The 27,450-nt window shown below is 37.2% G+C and overlaps 1 protein-coding gene across 2 annotated transcripts; it reads left to right on the top strand.

Annotated features, from left to right (window-relative positions):
• The first annotated feature begins 323 nt into the window (after positions 1 to 323).
• Positions 324 to 22,474, top strand: LOC120780255 (glutamate receptor ionotropic, kainate 1-like). Of its 2 annotated transcripts, XR_005705843.1 has the most exons (5): positions 324 to 343; positions 18,411 to 18,563; positions 18,613 to 19,020; positions 19,095 to 19,255; positions 19,323 to 19,476. XR_005705843.1 is itself a non-coding variant. In XM_040112515.1 (4 exons), exons 2-4 carry the CDS (start codon positions 18,426 to 18,428, stop codon positions 21,720 to 21,722), a joined length of 567 nt encoding a protein of 188 aa, XP_039968449.1. In that variant the 5' UTR covers positions 324 to 343; positions 18,411 to 18,425; the 3' UTR covers positions 21,723 to 22,474. The 2 variants fall into 2 exon arrangements, 1 of the variants encoding a protein (XP_039968449.1); XM_040112515.1 differs by lacking the exons at positions 19,095 to 19,255; positions 19,323 to 19,476 and adding an exon at positions 21,702 to 22,474.
• Positions 22,475 to 27,450: the final 4,976 nt, after the last annotated feature.

Genomic DNA, 27,450 nt, shown 5'->3' with positions numbered 1-27,450 from the left:
CATACCGCCCAACGAGCTAAAACCCTCGATCGACATGCTTTTGGACCATGCAAAAAGCTGTATTGAAGCAGAATAAAATAAATTGATTTTGCCGAAAAAACCATTTGTTCTGTTGTTTTTAAAGTCCTGTTTACTTTGGATCGTACTTTGTATTATTTTTTGTAGGGTGTTTATATCAATATTTGACTACATGCGATGTTGAGGAGGCTTATCCTATGGTAGTTGGCGCAGGTGATGGGCAGCGTTTGAAAAACTACGCTACTCTCGTAGCATTTCATCTTACTCTTGCTACCGCTCTAACTTTGTCGGGAGCCACAGCATAGCCTCAGCATAACAATGTAAAGTAAGTGCTCTACTCTGCTCCGAGTTTTGTTAGGTAAAAAACTATAGCTGGAGCGGGAGCAGAAAATTAAATTCTGCGCTATGCTCTGCCGTAGCGGTAGCAAAAAATTGGGAGCGGTAGCACAACAGAGCTAATGCAAATTTTCATGTGCTACAGCTCCCGCATGTGCTTGTTGTTTTTTTTTTCTTTTTTGCTATTTTCTGTCATAATATTTGAAATAATTGAATAATTCAAACAAAAAAATGTTATGCAAATCATTCTACGTCATTTACATATTTTTCAAATACCGTATTTTTGTAAAGTTTTATTCCGCTATCATCATTGGTTCCTAATGTACTATATATTATACAGAGAAGGCATCAGATGGAATTCAAAATAGCGTTATATTGGAAGAAGGCGTGGTTGTGAACCGATTTTACCCCTATTTCGTACACGTCATCAGAGTGTTAAGAAAATATAATATACCGAATTTCATTGAAATCGGTCGAGGAGTTCCTGAGATATGGTTTTAGGTCCATAAGTGGGCGACGCCACGCCCATTTTCAATTTAAAAAAGAAAGTCTGGGTGCAGCTCCTTTCTGCCACTTTTTCCGTAAAATTTAGTGTTTCTGACGTTTTTTGTTGGTCGGTTAACGCACTTTTAGTGATTTTCAACATAACATTTGTATGGGAGGTGGGCGTGGTTATTATCCGATTTCTGCCAGTTTTGAACTGTATATGGAAATGCCTGAGGGAAACGACTCTGTAGAGGTTGGTTGACATAGCTATAGTAGTTTCCGAGATATGTACAAAAAACTTAGTAGGGGGCGGGGCCACGCCCACTTTTCCAAAAAAATTACGTCCAAATATGCCCCTCCCTAATGCGATCCTTTGTGCCAAATTTCATTTTAATATCTTTATTTATGGCTTAGTTTTGACACTTTATAGGTTTTCGGTTTTCGCCATTTTGGGGGCGTGGCAGTGGGCCGATTTTGCCCATCTTCGAACTTAACCTTCTTATGGAGCCAAGAAATACGTGTACCAAGTTTCATCATGATATCTCAATTTTTACTCAAGTTACAGCTTGCACGGACGGACGGACGGACAGACGGACGGACGGACAGACAGACATCCAGATTTCAACTCTACTCGTCACCCTGATCACTTTGGTATATATAACCCCATATCTGACTCTTTTAGTTTTAGGACTTACAAACAACCGTTATGTGAACAAAACTATAATACTCTCCTTAGCAACTTGTTGCGAGAGTATAACAAAGGTAATGATGACGGAGGATTAAGTACATATTATTAAGCTTAAAACGGTTTTAACGGAACGTTTTTTGACTTTAGGAGACAGTAAAATTGTTTTGTCGACAACCTTGACGATTTAAAAAAAAATTTGTCTATGCTTTATGTTTTGATTCTGTAAATAATGTATTTCGTGATTTCGATTAGGACAACTGAGACAGAAAGATAAGGAGTAGTTTAAAATTGTGTTGAAAATACATAGCTATAGGTGAGTCGCAATGTAAATCAAATTGTATTTCCATTATATTTACTTTTTATGGAAGTGTGAAAATTAATTGTAAATGACGAAAGGCAAGGTTTCCATTCTCCGAAAAAAAACTTGCTGCATGTGTACGCATAGCAGTTGATGGAACTCATGTAAAGATAATCGCTCCGGCAATAGATAAACATTTTTATTATAACCACAATTAATTCTCGAGTCTGAACGTTATGAAAAATACTTAGGACTTTTCGAAATATTGTCGAAGCTAGAAGGTAAATAGTGACCGAGCATTTAGTAGATATATGACCGCTGGGGCAGAAAGCGAAAACTTCGACGTGCGATTTCTCGGTTTTTCATTTCTACGATTTTTCTTAATTGGCGGGCAGGATAGAAAAAAAAACTAAACGTCGTATGGAATTGGGGGCAAAGTTCATTACGTTTGGCATTAAATTATCTTCAATTTAAATTAAGAAAAGTCAAGTTTGAACATAAAGTAAAAATTTTTTGGTCAAAAACCAATTTTTTAATTTATAAAAAAATGTAGAATTTTACACTTTTTTTGGAATTTTCTTAGTTTAACTAGAAGAAAGGTTATTAACAAATATGAATCTCTTTGAATCTAGAAGTTTAGTTAGAAATTGCGACCTGCATCCTGTCCGCCGTGCAACAAGTGCTAATGCGAGATGTATCGGGCAATTGCTTCCCAAAGGCAGAATATCAAAGATTTCGTATCCAAAAATTTTTCAGATGATGTTTAAATATGTAACTATAAACCCTAGAAATTTCACTTGAATCAATTATTTCTCTCGCTCCCAAAAAAAATCCTGAAACATAAGCGATTTTTTTAAGCCTCTGAAGCAGGCCGCCCCCCCTTATATTATTTTCAACGTACTATATAACATTGTACTAATAAAACAACTACGACAGAACTGAAAATCAGGTATGAATGAGATAAAATGATATGTATTAAGAAATAGTCTTTCCAAATTCATTAAAATTAACTAACAAAAGTTTAAGGCTTATATAAATAATATTGAGTGAAGGTATAACTGACTTTCAATTTGAATGAACTTAAAGTTGTTTTGGCTTAAGGGTTAATCTCTTCCGGCTGGTGTTCTTTGCAAAAATCATTTGTCTATGCTTGGGTTCAACTTTATAATGTTCAAAACTACTCAAACTTTACTTTTGTTAGTGTATTTTGTTTCTTAATTTAGTGCGTCCTCATCACTTATTACGTCAATACTTACAAATTCCATATTTTCTTTTCTGTATTCCCCTAACTTACTCACAAACTGATAGATTTCGACAAATATTTTCGGTTATTACTTCTCGAGGTTTCAATGATTTATGAGCCATTGAATATTTTATCGAGTCGGTAATTGACTTCGATTTCACCAAAAAATTTGTCTTCGATTCGTTTTCGTTTTCGGTTTCGTTTGCAACAATTTTAATGAACCTCAATGTATAGGTGTCACGCGAGTTATCACAAATTAACCTTACGGCCTAATTGCCATCTGCAAATCCTTGCTGAATCTCAGCAAAATCAATTCATTTCTGAAGATATTAAGAATGGTTTATATGAGAGTGATATTAAGAAATTACTTTCAAAATCGCAACAAATCTTCGAACAAAACGATCTAAATCGGATTATTTTAATTATGCTAAATTAAACATTCAATTTGATGCAAAAGTAGAAGGCGTTCATTTAATAGACTTCGTTTAATTAAAATAAGGACGTTACAGTTGCGAGGTTTTATTTGATCCTAAAAAACGGAATAAACTAAATACTACTAGTCAAGTTTTGGACACTAATTATTGTAAAAAGAGCTAAGTGAATTTCGCATATTTTTTCTATAACCTCTTGTTTATTCATTCATATAAGGTAACACAGCACTTGTTACTAATAAGTATCGGCTTACAACTTCCGGCACGTGTGACCGAAATGCACCAGAAAGTGCATGGTTAGCGTCTGCACTACCTGTTGTGCAGAATAAGATTCGTGGAAACGAATCACGCCACGGAATATTATTTTGCTTAGAATTAAGTATAAATATTGTAATTTTGTTAAGCTAAGTTTCAGTTTGAAAACTCAAATAAAGATACGCGGTAACGCTGCCCCAATGCAGCTCCGCTAAAAAACGCGGAGATATTATGAATAAAATTTAAAGCAAAAAAAAAAAAACAAAAAAAACGACATGTGTAACAAATACCAAACAACTAAAGAAAAGAGTGCACAAGTGAAAGAACGAACAAAGCAATAATACAAACCTAACGATGTGTGAAAACTAAAAAATATCGAAAGACTGCTTAAAAAACTAAATCCGCAAACAGTTAAGGAAAAAAACTTAGAATAACAAATTGAAGAGTGTGGCGACTTGCAACCTGCTAAGCGTAAAATACACGCAAGTTCAGGGATACAAATCATTTCAGTTTTAATAAAACAAACAAAATTAATTAACAAACTACAAAAATAATACAGAACACAAATTAATAAAATACAATAACAATAAAAATATAAATAAAAAGCGAGCAATTAATCACGGTTGAAGGCAGCAAGCGGTGTGCGTGAATTAAATATTAATGAAAATATACATGTGTGTGTGCAACAAAATACGCCAAAGAGTAAATTAAATTTATTGCAACAAATTTCGTGGAAGCAAAAATCAACGCATATTGCAGGCAGGGAAAAAAATCGAGGCAGATATTTAATAGGCGAATTGCAGCTCAGTAAGTAGAGATATCGGGCCCGGCAACTAAAAGGAATACTATCGGTGGTAGCAGCGACAACAGAATCCCCAACAATCCTGTAAGTGGAAGCAGCCTTTAGAAACTACTTAGATATTATATTAAGAATATCAATATATTATTATATATACTAAGAATATTAAAAATATACAAAGGCGAACACCAATAATTTAATCCGCCCTCCAATCCTTCCCCCCAATTCGGCACCTAATACCCCTCAGACATCCCAAAATACACAATTGAGCATGGACGACCTGTCCAGGTTCATAGCTAGTATAGCTTCAGATATAGTAAAGACACAGGGACCGCAAGTGGTACATGCGGCATTACACCCAAATGCAATTGCAACCGACATTATGGACCAAACAATAGACATAGAACATAGGAACAACTTAGGCGAATTGGATAGGATACGTGACATCGTAAAATGTCTAAAGGAATACTCCGGCAATCCAGGAGAATTTAACTCATGGAAAAAAATCTTAGATCGGGTTTTAGCTATACATGAACCTCAAAAGGGGACACCGAAGAATTATAGAATTTTAAGCGTAATACGGAACAAAATAATAGGCAATGCCAATGCGGCATTGGAAGCATACTATACGCCATTTGATTGGCAATCAGTTTCGAAATGTCTAATTATGCACTACGGTGACAAACGCGACTTGTCAACATTAGAATATCAAATGACCACATTGGTCCAAGGAAATAGAACATATTCAGATTTTTATCAACAGGTGTATAGCCACCTTTCATTGATACTAAATAAATTAGGTTGTCTCGATATGGGCAACGAATCTCTTCGCATGCTGACACAAGCATATAGAGAAAAAACATTAGATACTTTTATAAGAGGGCTAACGTGGATCTACCTAGACTATTTGGAATATGAGAGCCGGCAGACCTGCCGCAAGTTCTTCATCTCTGTTTAAAACTACAGAACCAAAACTTTCGTAAGAACCATGCGTACAATGGAAGACTAGTACAGCCTCCACCCCTCCAAGAAGGAATTTTCCACAGCCACAAAGGCACCAATTTTACCCCCAGCTAGCGCATTTACCCCAACCACAGCGGACAACATGGCAACCAAGGCAACAACAATATAACAATTTTCACTACGATAATAACTCCTCAAGACCTCCGAAACCGCCGCCACGTCCAGAGCCCATGGACGTCGACCCGAGCATACACTCTCGTCGCGTTAACTATATAAACAGACTCCAAGAAAGTGGGCACTTTGGCAATAGGCCACAAATATTTCCTAATCAACAGCGAAGGAAACAGCAACGAACATTTCACATTGACACAGCTTCACAGGAAGACGGAAAATTTGGTGAAAAAAGCGATATCCATTTTTAGAATAATTAGCTCTTCGCTCCCCTTCTTCGAAGTAATGGCGGAGAGCGGCAGAATTTTGAAATTTTTAGTGGATACAGGTTCCAGTAAAAATTATGTTAAGCCAGAGCTGGCAAAAAAAGAATCCAAAACGACAATCCCTTTTTTGCAAAATATATTGCGGGAAATTTAGAAATCAGAAAACATACTTATGTTCAACTTTTTAACTTTAAAGATAAACTTAAATTCTATCTAATGCTACTTCTCAAAACATTTGACGGTATTCTAGGGAATGATACCCTTCGGGAATTTAAAGCCATTATATACACTGGCGAAACTTACATGACCTTAAGTAACGGCTTTAAAGTTCACCTCAAACAGCTCCCCTCACAGCGAGTGAACGCAATTAATGTAGATGAGGGAAACCTCTCAGAAAATCAAATGAACACGATGGAAAACATCGTAAATAAATACCTAAAGCTTTTTTCTGAACCTGACAAAAAGCTAACCTATACAACAAAAGTTGTCGGACAAATTCGGACAACATCCGATTCCCCTGTTTATACAAAATTCTATCCATATCCTGCAGCATTGAAACAGGAAGTGGAATCTCAGGTAGAAAAGCTTTTAAGCGATGGTATAATTAGACCATCTAGATCACCGTACAACTCCCCAGCGTGGTACTAGGTAATAGCAATTTCTTCTCAGTTCTCGACCTTAAAAGTGGTTTTCACCAGATTCCACTAAAAAAATCTGATATTGAAAAAACTGCTTTCTCTATCAACAATGGGAAATACGAATTTACTCGACTACCATTTGGCCTAAAAAATGCGCCATCTATTTTTCAACGCGCATTAGATGATATATTAAGAGAACACATAGGGAAATGTTGCTACGTTTATATCGATGATGCATCGATGAAACTCTATAAGTCGCTCATAATTCCCGTCCTGCTGTATGGTGCAGAGGCTTGAGCGATGACAACAACCGATGAGTCGACGTTACGAGTTTTCGAGAGAAAAATTCTGCGAAAGATTTATGATCCTTTGCGCGTTGGCCACGGCGAATATCGCATTCGATGGAACGATGAGCTGTACGAGATATACGACGACATCGACATACTTCAGCGAATTAAAAGACAGCGGCTACGCTGGCTAGGTCATGTTGTCCGGATGGATGAAAACACTCCGGATCTGAAAGTATTTCACGCAATACCCGCCGGGGGAAGCAGAGGAAGAGGAAGACCTCCACTCCGTTGGAAGGACCAAGTGAAGAAGGACCTGACTTCGCTTGGAATATCCAATTGGCGCCATGTAGCGAAAGGAAGAAACGACTGGCGCGCTGTTGTTAACTCGGCTATAATCGTGTAAGCGGTGTCTACGCCAATTAAGAAGAAGAAGAAGCATATCGATGATATAATTGTTTTTAGCAAAAGAGAAGAGGAACACTTCGAACATATACATATATAAAGTGTTTAAAACATTAGAAAACGCTAATATGAAAGTGCACTTAGGAAAATGTAAATTCTTCAAAAAAGAACTAAAATTCTTAGGATATGTAATCACACCGGTTGGCACAAGAACCAACCCAAAAAAAGTTGAAGCCATTTCAAACTTTTCACAACCACAAAATTTAAAACAACTTCGCAGCTTCCTCGGCATGTCAGGGTACTACCGGCGTTTTATAAGAGATTGCGCTAAACCTCTAACATCTCTTTTAAGAGGGGAAGACGGTCGTACGTCAAAGAATAAATCTACTCACATAAAAATAAATTTGAATAGAGAAGTGATAAAAGCTTTCATGAAAATAAAAAATTTCCTCACCTCAGAGGATATCATCCTCACGTATCCGGATTACAGGAAAGAATTTGAGCTGACCACAGATGCGTCCAACTTCGCCATAGGCGCAGTATTGTCTCAGTCAGATAGACCAATAGCATTTTTATCTAGGACATTAAGCAAAGCAGAAGAGCACTCTGCCGAAACGAAAAAGAAATGTTAGCCATCATTTGGGCAATGAATTCATTTCGTAATTATCTGTATGGATCGGCCAGAGTAAAAATATTCACCGAGCACCAACTATTAACTTATGCTTTAAGCAACAAGAATGCTAATAGCAAGATGAAACGCTGGAAAGCAATACTAGAAGAATACAGTTGTGAAATGCACTATAAACCAGGTAGAACAAACGTCGTGGCCGACGCACTATCAAGAATTCCACACCAAGAATCAGATTTGCATACGCTATCAATAGCGACAAATTCGGAAGATAGCTCATCCCACAATTTAATATACTGCGTTGAAGCACCAATTAACGCATTTAAAATTCAAATATTTTTAATCATGTTTCCCACCTACCACCGTCATATACATAGTAACCGAACCTGATTACTGCGAACAAAATTTGATTTCTATTTTAAGAAGATATTTAAATCCGTCCGTAATAAACTGCATCAAAACGGAGGAGCACATTATGAGCAAGAAACAAGAAATTTACCCCTTCACTTTGACAAATATAAAATTAGGTTTTCGCAGTTCCAAGTGGAAGACACAACAAAAGAGGAAGAGCAAGAAAATATTATTTTAAATGAACATAAGAGAGCGCATAGAAATTGCAAGGAGAATAAGATACAAATTTTAGAAAAATTATATTTTTCAAGTATGGCGAATAAAATAAATAAGATAATAAAAAAATGCGTTACTTGTAAAGAGAACAAGTACGATCGCCACCCATCAAAGCCGCAGCTACAAACCACACCCATACCTAATTTCCCTGGACAAATAATCCACGTAGATATGTTATTGATAGGCAAAAAGCTAGTTCTGACAGCAATGGACAAATTCTCATAAAATGTATGCTATCGCAAAACCCATTAAATCAAAGGCAACAGAGGATATCAGACAACCTTTAAGGGACCTTCTCTTCTTCCTTGTACCTTAAACATTGGTAATAGATAATGAAAGATCCTTTAACTCAGCGTCCATCAACTTTATGATAGAGAACGAATTTGGCACCAAAATATTTCGAACTTTTGGAACAATCAACCAAAAAATATAACTACAGTATTCATTCAACAACGGGAAAAAACCCATTGAAAACTTCTTTGGAAGACGGGTCAGTAGCGACCACAGGCTAATAGAAGAAGAAAGAAAAGAAACGAAAACAAGAAAGGAAGGGCTAAGTTCGGGTGTCACCGAACATTTTATACTCTCGCACAATAAAGTGATAATCGAGATTTCATTATCCGTCATTTACATATTTTTCAAATACCGTATTTGTGTAAAGTTTTATTCCGCCATCATCATTGGTTCCTAATGTATGTATAGTAGGGGGAAGCATCGAAAGCCGGAGTGCGGAACTTTAATCCGCTAAACCTAACCTACTCCCAACTCATGGCTCTCCCACGGAACCACCGATTAAGTATTACTTCGTGGGAGGGACAGGACATTTAAGTCTCCTCTATTGTGCGGACTGACGGACGCCTAATTTGTTCAAAAAGTTTCAGTTTTGTCATTATGGATGCTGACGCTTCGCTGACAGCTTTCCAATTATCAGTCGACTGACACATGAGTTTCGTAAAGTTATCGACCGTAAAACCACCACCGAGTGTGGTTTTTAGTTTTTCCCTTGTATTTGAAAATCGAGGGCAATAAAATAGTACATGCTCAGAGTCTTCTATATGCTCCGTACATGTCGGACAGTTCGGACTAATGTCATTGTGGAATCTGAAAAGGTAGCTTCTAAAGCACCCATGTCCACTAAGTATTTGAGTCAGATAAAAGTCTAGGTCTCCATGTCGTCTGTCTATCCACGAGTGGATGTCCGGTATCAGTCGGTGGTTCCAACGCGCTTTAGATGAGGAATTCCCCCGCTCCTGCCACAATTTAATGCTTTTGTGCCTCTCCTCTGTCTTTGCCGATACTGTTTGACGCGCTGATAGATGATATAAACGCTCGAGTTCATCTCCATGGATGTCAATGGGCGGCATGCTGGCTAATACTTCAGCAGCGTCGGTTGATATTGTCCGGAAAGCACTTATTACTCGAATTGCAGAAAGCCTATGCACGGCAATTATTTGTTTAGCATACGCTTTTATATCCATTGCCTGTATCCATACTGGTGCTGCGTACAGTATTACGGAGCTCATTGCTTTCGCTAGTAAGAATCGCCGGCTGGAAACGCACACAGCCTGTATTAGTCATCATTCTCGATAGAGCATTGTAAATTTTGTTTTGCTTTACTGGAGGAATACTCCAGGTGTTCTTTAAATTTTAATTTAGAATCTAATATTACTCCCAGATACTTCAGCTGCGGCTGCGAGGTTATCTCGCACTCCCCTATGGTGACCTCTATTTGTTCTTCTACCTTCCTGGTGCTTATGAGCAAAACTTCAGTTTTTGCTCCATGGCCAGTTCCAGACTCATAGAAGAAAGAACCAATGCCGTAGACCATTTAAGCACTCATTGCATTTGTTTCTTAGGTCGGCTAATTGTTTGGCCACTGCTACCACCATGAGATCGTCCGCATACGCTATTAGCTTCACGTCTGTTGGTTGCTGTCTTTTTAGCACCCCGTCATACATGAGGTTCTATAATAGTGGGCCTAACACTGACCCTTGAGGTACTCCACTCGATATAGAGTAACTCTTGGTACCTTCGTCTGTATCAAAAAGCAGCCTTCTGTTTTTAAAATAGCTCAATATAATGTTTATGAGGTATTCAGGGGCGCGTATTTCATCCAGGGCTTTGATTATGTGTGCCCATTTTGCCGAGTTGAACGCATTCTTGACATCCAGGGTAATCAGAGCGCAGTACTTTTTTGTGCCACCTTTCCATCTTTTGCCACTTACTGCAATTTTGCAGTATCAACGACTTCTCGTAGTGCGTCAATCGTGGATCTCTTTTTTATAAAGCCGTATTGTCTCTCTGATAGTCCGCCGGTCTGGATTGCTAACTTCAAACGGTTTCTTATTATATTTTCGTACACTTTACCCATTGTGTCGAGCATACACAGTGGTCGGTACGATGAGGGTTCTTCAGGTGGTTTCTTTGGTTTTGGGAGCAGAACCAATCGCTGTATTTTCCACGCCTCGGGAAACATCTCTTCCTTTATGCACGCGTTGTACATTTTAGCGAATAGTTGAGGCTTTGAGCTTATAGCTTCCTTCAGGGCCCTGTTGGGTATCCCATCCAACCCAGGCGCTTTGGTGTTTTTGATTTTCTTAGCTATGGCCAATAGCTCATCTTCCGTGACAAACGGGGGTGAAACTGCAGCTTAGTTTCGTCGCTTAGCATGGGAAATCTGGTCGTGTCTCGGGAACAATGTTTCGACGACTTTTCCCATAAAAGAGGCATCTTTAGGTTGCTGCTGCTTATTTTTAAATCTCGACATACAGATTTTGTAAGCAGTTCCCCATGGGTCAATGTTTGCATCCTCACAGAGCTTCTCAAAACATGATTTTTTGCTCCGGGTAATTGCCGACTTTAGGAGCTTCTTGTGGCTTTTATATTCATCTCTAAGGCGGTTTTCGTTCGTTTCACTCCGGTTACACTGTAGACGCCGTCTGGCTGAGTGACAAAGCTTTCTCAGCGTGGAAATCTCGTCATTACACCAATACACAGGCCGTCGCTTATTGCGATGTGATATTCTACGCATTGTTGCATCACATGCTGCGACCAGTTCATTTCGCACTGTCGATACCAAGTGGGCGGTGTCGTCACCTGATACTTTTGATGCACTCCATACTAGCTCAAACAAGTCTGGGTCGAACTCCTGTTGCTTCCAGCTTCGCTTTCGGAAAGTGTTTCTGCTAAGAAGTTCGGGCTCTCGGGAGTACGAGATTTGTGCCATAATTGCCATATGATCGCTGTTTGTGTATATGTTTGACACCACCCACTTAATGTGCCTACTAAGCGAAACATTTGCAAGTATAATGTCAATAATAGATCTTTTATTCCCTTTTTGGAACGTATTTTGTGTTCCGGTGTTCACTATTGTTAGGTGCGTTTGACTCAGGTATTCTTGAATTAGCCGCCCTCGATGGTTTGTGCATCTGCTGCCCCATGCAGTTGACCAGGCATTAAAATCACCCGCTATTATAATCGGTGTTTTGCCTCTGGTTTCTAATGAAAGTCTTAAAAGGAAATCTTCGAATTCGGTGATTGCTGCGCTGGGACGAGCATAGCAACTTACAAAATATATCCCATGTATATTGGCCCATGTGAAGCAGTTATAAGCTTCTCTGGAGCAGGTCTTAAAAGGTTGACCTTTGCAGGACCATATTGCTGCTTTGCCAGATTTGTCTGCAATCCATGTGCTTTCCGGACGCTGGGAGTATTGTTCACTTAGTATGGCGACATCAATGTTCTCTTATATGACTGTCTGTTCTAGCAGATCCTGGGCCGCTGCACAATGGTTAACGTTTAACTGTAGTATCCTCATTTACTTAGAGACTTCATCATCTCGAGATACTTTGGGCAAGTCGTGCTCAATACTGAGTGCTCCCCTTTGCAGAGCATGCAGCTCGGGACGTTTGTGCATACCTTCGCTAAATGTCCCGCGGTTCCACAGCGTGTACAATGGGACGATCTGTCTGTCGAGCTGCGGCAATTTCGCGCCATGCGACCCAGGTGGAAACACTTATAGCATCTGGGAACAGGCGAATATTCTCGAAGCCGACAGATCGACCACCCAATCTTTATTTTCCCTATTTTAAGTGCGGCCTTGGCATCTTGAGCACGCAAGCATACAAGTGCTATTTGCGTGCCACTACGCGTTTTTCGCAGACTTTTCACACTCGATATCTCCAGATTTTCGACTCCGCACTCCCTTTTTAGTGCTGCGCAGATTTCTTCAGGAGTTGTAATTTCATCCAGATCTTTACACGTAATCGTGACGTTGTGGGTCTTGGGCTGTATCTTAGCCATTTCGCCAACCACCCCCTCCAGGGCGCTTTGGAAAGATTCGGCTTTCGTCTCTGCACCATTTTTTTGGTTCAATAAGTAAATCTCCTTTTAGCGTTTTACGAATATGGGTTACATTTGAACCCAGTACTTCAAGCCCGCTGTCGCTTTTAATTTTTCGCAGAATATCTGCATATGACGCACCATCCTTCTTTGTTATGATTATGGCATCTGGTTTTGTTCTGATCTTCCTTTCCAAAGGTTTCTTCTTTTTTACAACGTCTACCCATCTTTCACTTGTGTTTAGACTAGTCGTATTTTCTTCTGGGGTTAATTTTGCTGCTCCACTGTACAACAATTGCGGCTTTTCGTTTACATTTTTTAGCTTTTTTGTAGGTGGTTGATAGCCTGTTGCCTCTCGCATTCTTTTAGGGGTATTTGCATCTCTTCCAGTGGTGGGTACTTGCGATGGTTTCCCTATCAAAACTCTTCTCGCTTGATTTTCCAATTTTTCCGTTTTGGCATGTAATATCACTATGCTGCTTACTAATTCGCGCATAGCTTGATTAATATGCCTTTGGCCGGACATCATCATTTCTAGTTCTTTGATTTTTTTACTCAGGCTGCAAAAGATGCTAACCGTTTCATCTTTTTCAAACTCCTCAGGTTTGCCCCCTTTGCTTTCTTGGGCAGCAATATCTCCTCGCTTATTTGGTCCAGTAGCGGCGGACTCCTCATTTTTACCATTGGGTGGCGTTCTCATCATTTTGGAGTTCCTTCGGAAAGGATTCTCCGGTGTTAGCCCAATACTATTTTCAGAGGCCATATCCTCTGCGAAAGAATAGTTTGGGAACACCCTTTGGTATATATGTTCTGTCCCAAACTTTACTACTTAAATAAAATTAAAAATTAAAAACAAAAAAGATGGTTGGCAATGCCAAAACCAAAATAAAGAACAGCTGATTTGTGTTTTCGATGGTTGGCAATTTGCAAACCAAAAGGAAAACGAAAACACGAGGAGGGGAACAGCTGATCGATCAACACAAAAAACGGCAGAACAAAAAATTATTAAATGCACGTTATTGGAAGGGGAAAAGGCTATATTTGCCAAATTTTGCCCAAAAAACGGAAAGGTAAGTGCAAATGAAAATTTATGTTATTAAAAAATCAATGTGTACTTATCTTTTCCTCTAGATTTGGTATCCACACATGTGGTTCACTATCTGGGATGTTTCACTCGAACAACCACTATTTTTCACAACAAAAAAAACTGGATATCTACAAAGTTTTAGGATCGCAAAAAAAAAACACGTCTGCCTCACACGGTATATGCGTTTATAATGTATATATTATACAGAGAAGGCATCAGATGGAACTCAAAATAGCGTTATATTGGAAGAAGCCGTGGTTGTGAACCGATTTCACCTATATTTCGTACATGTTATCAGGGTGTTAAGAGAATATTACATACCGAATTTCATTGAAATCGGTTGAGAAGTTCCCGAGATATGGTTTTTGGTTCATAAGTGGGCGACGCCACGCCCATTTTCCATTTTTAAAAAAAGCCTCGGCGCAGCTTCCTTCTGCCATTTCTTCCGTAAAATTTAGTGTTTCTGACGTTTTTGTTAGTCGGTTAACGCACTTTTAGTGATTTTCAACATAACCTTTGTATGGGAGGTTGGCGTGGTTAATATCCGATTTCTTCCATTTTTGAACTGTATATGGGAATGCCTGAAGGAAACGACTCTATAGAGTTTGGTTGACATCTTCGAGCTTTACCTTCTTATGGAGCCAAGAAATACGTGTACCAAGTTTCATGATGATATCTCAATTTTTACTCAAGTTACAGCTTGCACGGACGGACGAACAGACGGACGGACGGACAGACAGACATCCGGATTTCAACTCTACTCGTCACCCTGATCACTTTGGTATATATAACCCCATATCTGACTCTTTTAGTTTTAGGACTTACAAACAACCGTTATGTGAACAAAACTATAATACTCTCCTTAGCAACTTTGTTGCAAGAGTATAAAAAGGCTTCAGGAAAAGCAATTGGCTGATCTTTCCTACCACTATAAAAACCGAACGCCACCCAAACAATATTTTGAAGGAGATGAAATTTTTGTTAAGATAAATAAAAGATTAGGAATTAAGTTATCACCTAGATTTCGGAAAGAAATTGTCGCGCAGAATTATAATACCACCGTTAAAACTAAAACAGACAGGATTGTTCACAAAAACAACATAAAACAATGTTAAGAAGAAAAAATTATTTGCAGGTGGAAAAACTTCGAAATGGAAAACCTACAAATTTACCTTATCCTAATTATATTGGCACCCACTACAAAAACCCAACAAATTTACGTTCAGGACTTGACAAACAATAATGGATATCTACCAATTAAGACAGGAGAAGTAAGGACAATTAACCATTATTATAAAGTCCTACATTTTATCAACTTAACCAAATATGAGGAAACACTTTCACTCATTTCGGGCAACATTAATACACTAAAGACAACTACTTTCGAGGACAGACAATTGTTTGACACTACTCACAAAAATTTAATTTTATTAGAAGCGAAGCTAGAAGGTTCACACCCAAATTTTAAATCTAAACAAGGTCTCCTTAATATCATAGAGAAAGGTTTAAAATACAGAGCAGGTACCATGGACAGCGACGACGAAAAATTATCGACGAAATTAGCGACGCACTTACACAATTGAATAAAAGCGAAAGAACAGATGCACAAAATATTAATAATTTATTATACTTTAGCAACCTCATTTCCGGACAAATAAACAACGTTACGGACCATATAAATTAAGCAGCAAATTATTGTCAGTAATTACATAAACGAACTTAATGAAACAGCGCAGAATAGGATTAAGACTTTGGAAGACAACATTCAATTCATTAAACACACCTACCAGGTTAACAACGATATATCGCTTTTACACAATCACGTGGACGACATTGGACAGATAATTTTTTCAAGCAAACACACCTACTAGGTTAACAACGATATTTCGCTTTTACACAAAGACGTGGACGACATTGGACAGATAATTTTTTCAAGCAAATTAGGCATAATACCAACAGATATACTGACATCTACAGAACTAAATCTCATTACCGATTTCGAAAGCTATAGCCACATAAAAACAGCAGTACTTTTCCAGGATAACACGATCATTATAACCGTCCTCATACCTCAATATTCCAACAGCATCCTATTCCAAATCAAAATTGAACCCCTTCCCAATATAAACAATAAATCATTAGTTTTAGACAAATGCGATGTACTAGTAGATGAAGATAATAATATGTACAATGTAGCTATTAAGGATAATCTGGAGAAAAATTTAAGTAAAGAGAAGGATCAATGTTTAACAAATATATTAAAATTTGAAGAAGCAGCTTTGTAAGCTCAGAATTTGTAATGAGCAATCTGTAAACGAAGTGCTACCAGGCACACTAATATATAAAAATTTCCAATAAAAAATTACACAAAATTGTAATAAACAAAATATAAAACAAAGAGACTCTTCTTAATAAAATTTAAAGTTGCGAAATAAGCGTATTTAACAGATCATATATCAATGTAAAAAAGGAAGTATATGAATCCTTTGTATTACCAAATGTTATAACTAAAATTAAAGAAAATACAAATTTTGCTAATAAAGAATTACGCCTGGAACCATAGTATGTGAAACAACTCCATGATGAAAACGATATTGAATTTTTGATAAATAAAAGCGACAGTTCCTCAATAATTAGCTTAAGTTCTGATGTAATAATAATTGTCATAATTATAATCGTTATAATAGAATTTTATATAAAAATCGTCAAAAAGTATATTTGTCACCTGATCCTAGTGCAGACGACGTAGTAAACGCGCGGAAAGGTCCTTTTTTACAAATAACAACGGCACACCCTACGAGCAACACCGATTGGGGACAATCGATTTAAGAGGGGAAGACTTAACACAGCACTTGTTACTAATAAGTATCGGCTTCTTCCGGCACGTGTGACCGAAATGCACCAAAAAGTGCATGGTCAGCGTCTGCACTACCTGTTGTGCAGAATAAGATTCGTGGAAACGAATCACGCCACGGAATATTATTTTGCTTAGAATTAAGTATAAATATTGTAATTTTGTTAAGCTAAGTTTCAGTTTGATAACTCAAATAAAGATACGCGGTAGCGCTGCCCCAATGCAGCTCCGCTAAAAAAAATATATTTTTTTAGTTATTTAATAACTAAAAAGCTTAACTTATAGAGTATTTTGTTCAATAGTGGATTATTAAGGTTTAAACATATAAGGGCAATTCAGAATCTTGTGCATCTCAGTTTGCAAAATTATGCAATTGCAAATATTTACCATCAACAATGAACGTCTTTTTTGTGGTTTCTGTGCAACCCTTGCAAAGACCATTAATTCACAGCTGATCGGTGAATAAAAACATTGTTTGTAAACAAAATTTCCGCACAAATTGGAAAATATGCCGAAAAAAGGTTTTAGGGAAAAATAAACTGACGCTTTATTTTATGAAGCTGCTGAAAAATTATGGACATTGAAGGTAAGCAATTATTTTTAAGCGCCACATATCACAAATTTCACTTTTTCTTCTGGAGCTTCCTGCAAGAAATCCAGTGTACTCTGGATTTCTTTTTCGCTCCACTTTTAATTCGGCTTTTCGCGTTTTAGCCTTATTTTATTCAAACCGGTTGGCTCCATTTCTTCTCTTTGTTTACAAGTTTCTTGCAAGACTGCAGATTGCAACAATCCTATACCGAAAAATACAAGGGCACGATAGCACCCATTGCAGAGTCTAGGATATATGAACGGCTGATTCGGGCAATTTATTGTAAATGACTATTGTGCATGGCTATTGTATGTACATTGGCGGACCTTCATTCATTCTTAACAAAAAAAAACTGCAATAAATCTTTACAATTTAAAAAGAAATTATAAAATCTATTAACAATTTACCTTCCTCAACAATTTAACGTCAAAATATGTATTTAAGTAAAATGACAGCAAGCACAGGGTTTCAATTATTTTTTCACGTGTCATTGCGCGAAAATAAACATGGGTTTTGGTCTGACATATTTTACAGGCATTGCAAATAATTTTCTGCTTGTGTTTGTTGTTGTGCCGTTGTATCAAGAGGAAAGTTCTGCAATTCTTGCACCGTGCAAGGGTTTTGCAAGAGCAAGAGAATCCCCCTAATGTTTTTATTTTTGACAGCAGCTGATAATTTGCAAACCAGTGTTACAAATATTACAATGGCGTTAAGGTGTTGCTAATTTGCAAGGGCGTAGCAGATACATCGCTGTATATTTTCGCTATATATTTAAAATATGCTCGCTAATTTGTAATTGCAAAGATGCAAGACCAATTGCACCAGATTCTGAATTGCCCTATGGTATTATGAGATAAATTTGCATTATGATGATTATAGTATAACTCAGATACTGGATACATAATTTGTCTAATTCTTTAATTCATCTCTTTGCTTAAGCATTTAACACACATATATTTTGAAATATGTTTTTCTCTATTTATTTGATTTGCTAAAGGCACAATCAGCTTTAATGTTCGATTCGGTGTACTCCGTCGCAGCTGGTCTTACGGAGCTTGAAAGGAAGGATTTATTGAGTTGGCATAATATTTCTTGCAAAAACGAATTGCCATGGAGAGATGGACTGTCGCTATATAACTATATTAATTCGGTAAATCACTTTAAAGTTCCATGTGCTATTATATAACATTATATTGCAGGCTTCTATGAATGGATTGACAGGCCGTGTACATTTCGCTGAGGGACGTCGAAATTTATTTCAAATCGATTTGCTTAAATTAAAGCGAGAGAAAATTCAAAAAGTTGGTTTTTGGAAACCTGAATTCGGTGTTAACATTACCGATTCGACCGCTTTCTATGACACTTATTCAAGTAATACAACGTTAATTGTCATGACACGCCAAGAAAAACCTTACGTTATGGTGAAAAGTGGCATAAGTCAAACAGGAAATGATCGCTTTGAAGGATTTTGTATTGATCTCCTAAAAGCCATTGCCACTCAAATGGGATTTCAATATAAGATTGAATTAGTACCTGATAATATGTATGGAGTATTCAACCCTGACACAAAAGTTTGGAACGGAATAGTGCGAGAGTTAATGGAAAAGGTAAACATACGAACCGCAAAAATGCGTTATGGTAATGGATGCTTATTTCTTATCATGCATACTGACGTTCACAGGCGTTTTGAATGAACAACGCTGAATAAACAAAACTAGGGCGATATGTATTATATATCTTTTCATTGGATATTTCAAAGGCTAGGTATAACATTTCCAACTATTTACTTTATTGCGATACCTGGCTATACCCGCAGCTTCGCTTGCATGGAAGTTGGCAAGGGTAACATATCATTATTGGCATAATATATTCACTCATCTGAAATTTTAACTGTACTTTTTCTCGACAGTACACATAGCTAATCCACTACATTTTTTAATATTACGTGTTCTATTTGGTTTTTTATGAATGTACATATGTGTGTCGTTCATCATCTAACAAAGTAGCTGCCATGCCTAGCGATACATCTGCCTATGGTGTGATATTATAAATGCTTTACCGGTTCCATATGGTATGTAAAAACAAAAAAAAAACACCGCCTTCTTCATTATCAACAATCAGTATAATCCATATACACATGGAAACAAAAATAACTTTAACCTAGCAAAAGCTTTGCAATTTTATTTTTTTTTTTTTTTAATTAAAAAAAAATTTCATGAATATTGATCAAATGCTTATAATTTTAAATATAATGTTCTTATAAATTTATTGTCTTCACTTTTAAAACAAAAATATAAAAATTAGCCCATGTCCGTCCCTTGGTTCTAGGCCACCACCCCACCAATTTCCAGTCGTTATTGAGTTATAAATTGTGTCACTAACACGATTTTCTTTTATATATATATAGAATGTAAAATCGACGGTGATTTTGCAAAAAAGGCCTCCATGAGGACCTTCTGCGGAATAAGTGAAGAGCTGTACAAAATCTCATGTCATTCCGTCCTGTGATTCGGTCGTTCTACGGGTACATAGCGAAAAGCGTTTCGTTTTTTTATGTAAAATAAGATTTAACTCAATATCTTACAGGTTTAATAATTTTTGTACGAACCTCTCAAAATGTTTCTTAATGATCGGGGAGAATTCCTCCTACGACCGCTGTTCTCAGCATCAATTATAAACCAATATAAAGGGTGAAATCAAATGTATTCATTTGATACTTGCAAACTTACTTCTATAAAATTTGCATGAAAAAAGTTTTCCATTTATGACAGAATACATAATGAAGAATCTTGATTTTTTCTCATCGGTTTATTAAAGTGAGTGAGTCTTCTTCTGCCTCGGGTATGACGAGATGTGGAACCCCTCTGAATAAATTTTCAGGTGCAATAACTGTGATATTCGACGTTTATTGCCAGAATGGTGCGATAGGTCGTACATTTAGTACGGGTTCAATACGCGTAAGCAATGTCATAAACTCCTAATAATAGAATTTATGAGTGGAACTTTTTTTACAATTTCTGGGGAGTTATTTCATGAATTTTACAAACGTGATTCTTTGAGCTCCGACAAAGTTTTTTCCATTACCGCTCATAATTTTTTAAAGAAACACGCGTCGTCCGACAAAGGGAGTAAAAGCTGCGAGAAAAGTCGTAGTAGTCAGATCTGAACATAGCTCGAGATGTTTGCCGCAAAGCATACAAAGACAGTACGAGTAACATACCGTTTTCTGAAAGAAATTAACATAGAGTCCACAATTCATAGTAGCAGCGCTCAAGTGCATTGTTTGCACATTAAAATCGCCTTTTTGATTTGTGGCCGTACATAAAATTTTTGCCGAATCAATTGTTGCATCAAGCGTTACTCAACATGTTATGTGAGTTCGAGACTTTTTTGTTATATATTTATTTACTTTTTTCATTTGGTTTGGGTGGAACACATCACAAAAACGTTGACCCGAATGATCAGCCATATGAGACCAGACGAAGCCGCATGCGCTTTATAATTTTTTTACTCAATGTTATTACTGAGTCTAATAGTTCTATTAACTTAACGGTTGTTTGTATCACCTAAAATCATATTTTACATATTACCCAAATTCGTACAAACCAATTCTGTTGAACCATTCTTACGATAGTGAAGAAAAAGGCGAAATCAGATTATAGCCCTACCCACTTCCCAAATAACGATTTTCTTAAATACTATTAAAAGTACTATAAATCAATAACTAAATACGACATAGACATAAAATTTTACACTCTAGCTGATATAAGATGTCTATATGTAGTAGGAACCGGTGACAAATTTGAACGATGAACATTGCACATTTAGGTGAATATCCATATCCTGCAAAATGCTTTACCGATGTCAACGAAATTCGGTACGTAGCGTTCTTCTAATATTCATATATTGTGGAGCAAAAATAAGGGAAATCGGAGTACAACCACTCCTACTTGCTACATAACACAATTTGAAATTCCCATATACTACTAATAATGATTTTCGTTATTCTAAAAAGTTTTACGCCGAATATACTCCTATTATATCATGAGTATTATTATTTATATACAAGTATAAAATTACTTCAAGATAATGTATATTCTAGAGTGAACCCATGCTTTGTCAAAATTAATGCTAAGCATATTTTCCCTTCTCTGCTCCAATGTACCCGTTAAAGTAATTTTCATATTTTATTGGTCTATATCTTAGTTTAAGCGTCATAACCCTAATATAATGAGTTTCGATTCTCTGGTTTTCCACATCAACTCAATACAATAATATATAATTTTAGCTAACGCGAACGAAAATATAGCAGTAAAACTGAACATACGTTTATGGCCTTCAATATAAAGCAAGAAAATACCAAATTTGAGAGTAATTAAATAATGAGTTCATCGACTGATGGAATTTGAAAGAATTCAACATTTTTATACTCTTGCAACAAAATCTTGCAAAATCACGTAACACAGGTCGATATGGAAATACTTATACTTGTATATATGTTCACATGGCAAATGTTAACAATTGCTAAATAAAAGTAATAATACGTAATCAGAAATAATGAGTAAAGCATAGCGGAAATGCATCTTTAGTTGCGCAATATTTCCCACAGCAAAAGCCAGACGCTTTCATTAGCATAAAAGCTCATTTTTCGGTGTGAAGCGGAAGTCCAACATCAAGTCAGCAGTTGGCCAGTGCAACTTAGCTAGCTTTTAAGTAAATGGATTTTTAAGTTTCAGTTTTAGCTCTGTAATCAAACAAAGAAGAACTAAATAAAATTTTTTAAAAGAAATTCACTTAAAATTTCTTAACTGGCGCCCAACGTGGGGCCTTCGCTAGTCGCGTTTAGTAAATCGTATCAATACAATTCGCGGGTGTATCCACAAGTCTTGGTTAAAAAGTTTGTGCTGTCGTAATACTCAGCGGATAATACTTACCACTCCATAGACGGCGAAGGCTTGGGCCAGGACTCAACAGAAGTGCAGGAAAAGAGGCCCCCTAGTCGCCAATAGCAAACGGGAAACGCAAGACGTTAGCCGCCTGCCCAGGAGAATGTTCCTGCTACTAGAGTAAGAATTAATTTTAAGAATCAATATTAATATATTCACTTATGTAAAAAAATTTTTAAAAATATAAAAAGTGAAACTGTTTAATGTGAAACAAACTATCTTTAAGAAATCTTTAATGCAAAGGTGAACAGGTGATCTAAGAATAGTGACATAATTTAAGAAAGAGAGCGTAATTCAGAAAAAAATAATTGAACTAGACGAGATAATATTATATCGAAAATAAGCTAACTAAAAGTGAAAAATTTAGAAAGGAAAGTTTTAACTCAAAACAAAATAAGCTAGGGCCACCAATACTTAATGCACCCCAAGGGCCACCAGCACCTTCTGGTCAGCCTCTTGCCTCTTCTAATTCATTCTCTATGGATGAGTTAACTACCGTAATCACAGGAATTGTGAACAATGTCTTAAGGACTGAAGGGCGAAACATGGTTCAAGCCGCTCTTAATCCAAATTCTAACTTTTCAAATTTCACGGACATTACCATAGACTCAAGACTACCCGGGAATGTCTCTGAATTAGACAAAATACCAGATGTGGTAGGAAAAGATTGGACAGGATCCTCCAGATATACGAGCCTTAAAGAGAATATTATGGCATCCTCAATGTCGTTAGAAACAAAATCGTGGGCATTGCCGACATTGCCTGGGAGTCCTATAACACTCCACTAGATTGGAAGGCGATCTCCAGTTGCCTAACATTGCATTACGCGGATAAACGCGACCTTGGTTCCCTTGAGTACCAACTGACCTCTCTCGTACAGGGTAGCAATACAATTCAAGAATTTTACCAAAAGGTGTATTCTCATCTCTCACTAATTCTGAACAAACTGGGATGCATGGAAGTCGGCGCAGAAGCCATGCACCTTCTAACTCGTACGTATAGGGATAAAGCCTTAGACACGTTTGTTCGCGGACTCAAAGGAGATCTACCGAGACTCCTTGGAATGAGGGAACCAGCAGATCTCCCTCAGGCACTCCACTTGTGTCTCAAACTAGAGAATCAAACCTTCAGGTCACATTATGTCTTTAGCAATAATAACAATATCAGCAGGAAACCACAAGAGTTTCGTCCACCACTACCTCCCAGAAGTTCGAACAATGAGTTTTACCCCGAATTGGCATACATGCCCCAAGGTTGTACGCAGCCACTTTACATAGACCACCGCAAATGAACGATCAAGTTCAACGCCAGCAACAGGCGCCCCAATATGTACAACAGAATTACAATCCACCACCACGTCCTTTGCATAAGCCACAGCCACGTCCTGAACCAATGGACATTGACCCATCACTGCGAACTAGGAATATTAATTATATGAATAGGCCACGTAATAATTACCCAATTAACAAAACACCTCCTACTGGCAACCCTCCAGCTCCTGTGCCCCCTAATAAAATCCAAAGGAATTTCCATATAGATTCCGAACACCCCAAGCTTACAATCCTACCACGACAATTGACGAGCAGACGAACGACGACTATAGCCATTACGAAGACGAATGTCACAGCGACAGAAATAATGGAGGTCAGGACGATAGCTACATGGACACGACTGATTTACATTTTTTAGAATGAGTCACTCCTCGCTGCCCTATGTTGAATGCAGGCTGAAGAGTGGAGATATTGTGAAAATTTTAGTAGATACAGGATCTACGAAAAACTATACACGATCCTCTATCGTGCCCAATCCAATAAATATCGAAAGCATTTTTTTGCGAAATCCACGGCAGGGGACATCGAAATCAAACAGCATACCTTTCTAAACCTATTTAACTCAGACAAAAAGCTGAAATTCTACCTCCTCCCAGCTCTGACATTATTCCATGGTATTATTGGGAATGATAGCCTTAAAAAGCTTGACGCAGTCATCCACATAAAAAATAACTTCATGAAGTTAGAAGGCAATACCAAAATTAAAATCAAGCAGCTAACTTCAAGATCTGTTAACAAAATAGATATTAACATGTTCGCGGACGCAAAAAATTTTAGGGAGCTGCAAAAATATAGAGGCAATTATTTTTGAAACTAGTTGTAATATCCGAAATCTAATTAGACATATATTATAATAGTAGTCAGAACATCGTATTTTAACCGTTATATACAATGAATGCTATAGCATCCACGACGATATAGATACTATTTTTCAACCAGAATGACGTGAGGAAATTTGTAAATACACGGAGAAAAGATAAAATAATATGAAACTATCTAATGAAACAATTGGTCATTATTTTGAAATGTGTATTAATTACAAAAACTTAAGATTTTATAAAATTAAATGAATAAAAATTGGCTTAAAAATTTGAATGCTATAGCATTCACGTCATTTTGCATCATTATGAAAATGAATGCTATAGCATTCACGTCCGCGAACGTGTTAAGAAAGATAACTTGTCACGAAAATATCAGATGGAAATTAATAATTTAGTCGAAATTTTTCTAATCTCTTTACGGAACCAAACGATAAACTTACCTATACCTCCCGTTTATACAAGGTATTACCCTTACCCAAAGTCATTTAAAGGTGAAGTCGAAACCCAAATCAACAAAATGTTGGACGATGGCATCATTCGACCATCAAGATCACCTTATAATTCACCCGTTTGGGTTGTAGCAAAAAAGCCCGATCCCCAAGGCAATAAGCAATACTGAATCGTTATTGACTATAGAAAGCTTAACTCGATTACTGTAGCAGACCGTTACCCAATACCCCAAATTAATGAGGTACTATCCCAGCTTGGAAAAAACAAATACATTTCCGTTTTGGATTTAAAAAGAATCCGATATTGAGAAAACAGCTTTCTCAATAAACAATGGCAAATATGAATTCACAAGACTGCCATTCGGACTTAAGAATGCCCCTTCAATTTTCCAGCGAGCCTTGGATGACATTCTTCGTCATCACATTGGGAAAATTTGCTATGTCCATATCGATGATATAGTCGTTTTCAGCAACTCTGAAGAAGAGCACACCCTCCACTTGAACCAAATTTTCAAAACCCTTGAAGACGCAAACATGAAAATACAATTAGACCAATGCCATTTTTTTAGGAACTCAGTAGAGTTTCTAGGATTTATTATTTCCTCAAGAGGAATAACAAAGAATCCCTCAAAGGTAGAAGCAATAGCTAAAATACCCTACCCCAAAAATATTAAGCAACTTCGCTCATTTTAGGCCTTTCCGGCTATGTTGGCTAAACCTCTAACCATACTCAATTCAACAAAATTAAAAATTCACTCATGCCTGACGACGACATACTTTCCTATCCTGACTTCAATAAAGAATTCCATCTAACGACCGATGCGTCAAACTTTGCAATTGTTGCAGTCCTTTCGCAGGACAAACACCCCATCGCCTTCATCTCCCGGACACTAACCAAAATAGAAGAAGCCGAAAAAGAGTTTTTAGCACACTGGAAGAATACAATAATGAACTCCATTACAAACCAGGCACAACTAACGTGGTAACCGACGCACTATCAAGAACGCCTCCCGAACCAATTAACGCCTTGTAAGTAACCCAGCATAGTGACGAGAGCTCATCCGATAACTTAATTTGGCATGTAGAATCCCCAATTAACGTTTTCAAAAATCAAGTCTTCCTAAATTTCTACCTATCAATTCAAGATAGTATTCTCCACATACCATAGACACGTCATTGAAGAACCGGAATATAACTAAAAGACACATTAATAAATCTCCTAAAAAGGTACCTAAACCCCTCCATAATAAATTGCATCAAAACCGACGAAAGAACTATGGGTAAAATTCAAGGAATATACTTGATCCACTTTAGTAACTATAAAACCAGGTTTTCTCAACTCCAAGTCCAGGATGTGACAGACGAACAGCAACAAGAAGAAATAATCATAAATACCCATAAAAGAGCATATAGGAATTCTCCTGAAAACAAACTTAAAATTTTAGAAAATTACTATTTTCCCTCCATGACCAAAACAATAAAAAGAATTATTCAGCAATGCTCAGTTTGCAAAGAAAATAAGTACGACCGCCACCCCACCAAACCAAAACTAGGAGAAACCCCTATTCCACAGTTTCCAGGACAAATCTTACATATTGATATTTACATAACTGAACGAAATTTCGTCCGTACAGCCATAGACAAATTTTCAAAGTATGCCCAAACCAAAATCCTTCGCTCCAGAGCCATAGAACACGTTAAGGAACCTCTCCGCGAACTACTGTTTCAATTTGGCGTACCAGAAACGGTAGTTATAGACAATGAAACGTCCTTGAATTCAGTTTCCATTCGATTTTTATTGGAGGATACCCTAAATGTACAAATTTTTAGAACACCACCTTCTGCAAGTTCCGTAAATGGTCAATTAGAGCGATTTCACTCGACCCTCACAGAAATAATGCGCTGTTTAAAAGCAGAGCGAAGTTTCACCTCATTCGCCGAACTCCTCGATAACTCCGTCTACGAGTACAACTTTTCAGTCCACTCCTCCACAAAGAAAAAACCAATAGAGGTATTTTTCGGGAGAAGAATCTTCACAGACCCAAGCCAATTTGAAAGAGCTAGGGAAGAAATTATCTCGGAACTAAAAAATAGACAACTAAAAGATCTTTCCTACCATAATAAAGCCCGTCATCCAATTAAAACATACTCGTATAACCCTGGAGAAACAATTTACGTTAGGATAAACAAACTACGACTAGGAACCAAAATATCTCCAAAATTTAGAAAAGAAATAGTAAAGCAAGACAAAATTCCACCGTTTTGACAGAATCAGGAAAAGTAGTTCCTAAACGCAATGTCAATCAAAATTAAAATTTTTGTTTCCAGACTTCTCCTTACTTACCCAATATTCGCATCAATAGACATTTATGACTACTCCACGGCACAAATAGTTACGATAAATGACGGACTAGTAAAAATCCAGAATGGAGACTTCAGGCTAATACACATAATCGACCTCAACAAGTACGAACAATTCGCATTAAGGAC

This window comes from Bactrocera tryoni, unplaced genomic scaffold (genome assembly GCF_016617805.1).
Source record: "Bactrocera tryoni isolate S06 unplaced genomic scaffold, CSIRO_BtryS06_freeze2 scaffold_245, whole genome shotgun sequence".
NCBI classification, from domain to species: Eukaryota; Metazoa; Arthropoda; class Insecta; order Diptera; family Tephritidae; genus Bactrocera; species Bactrocera tryoni.
The sequence above is the reverse complement of the archived record's forward strand: the minus strand, read 5'-3'. Positions and strand labels throughout refer to the sequence as shown.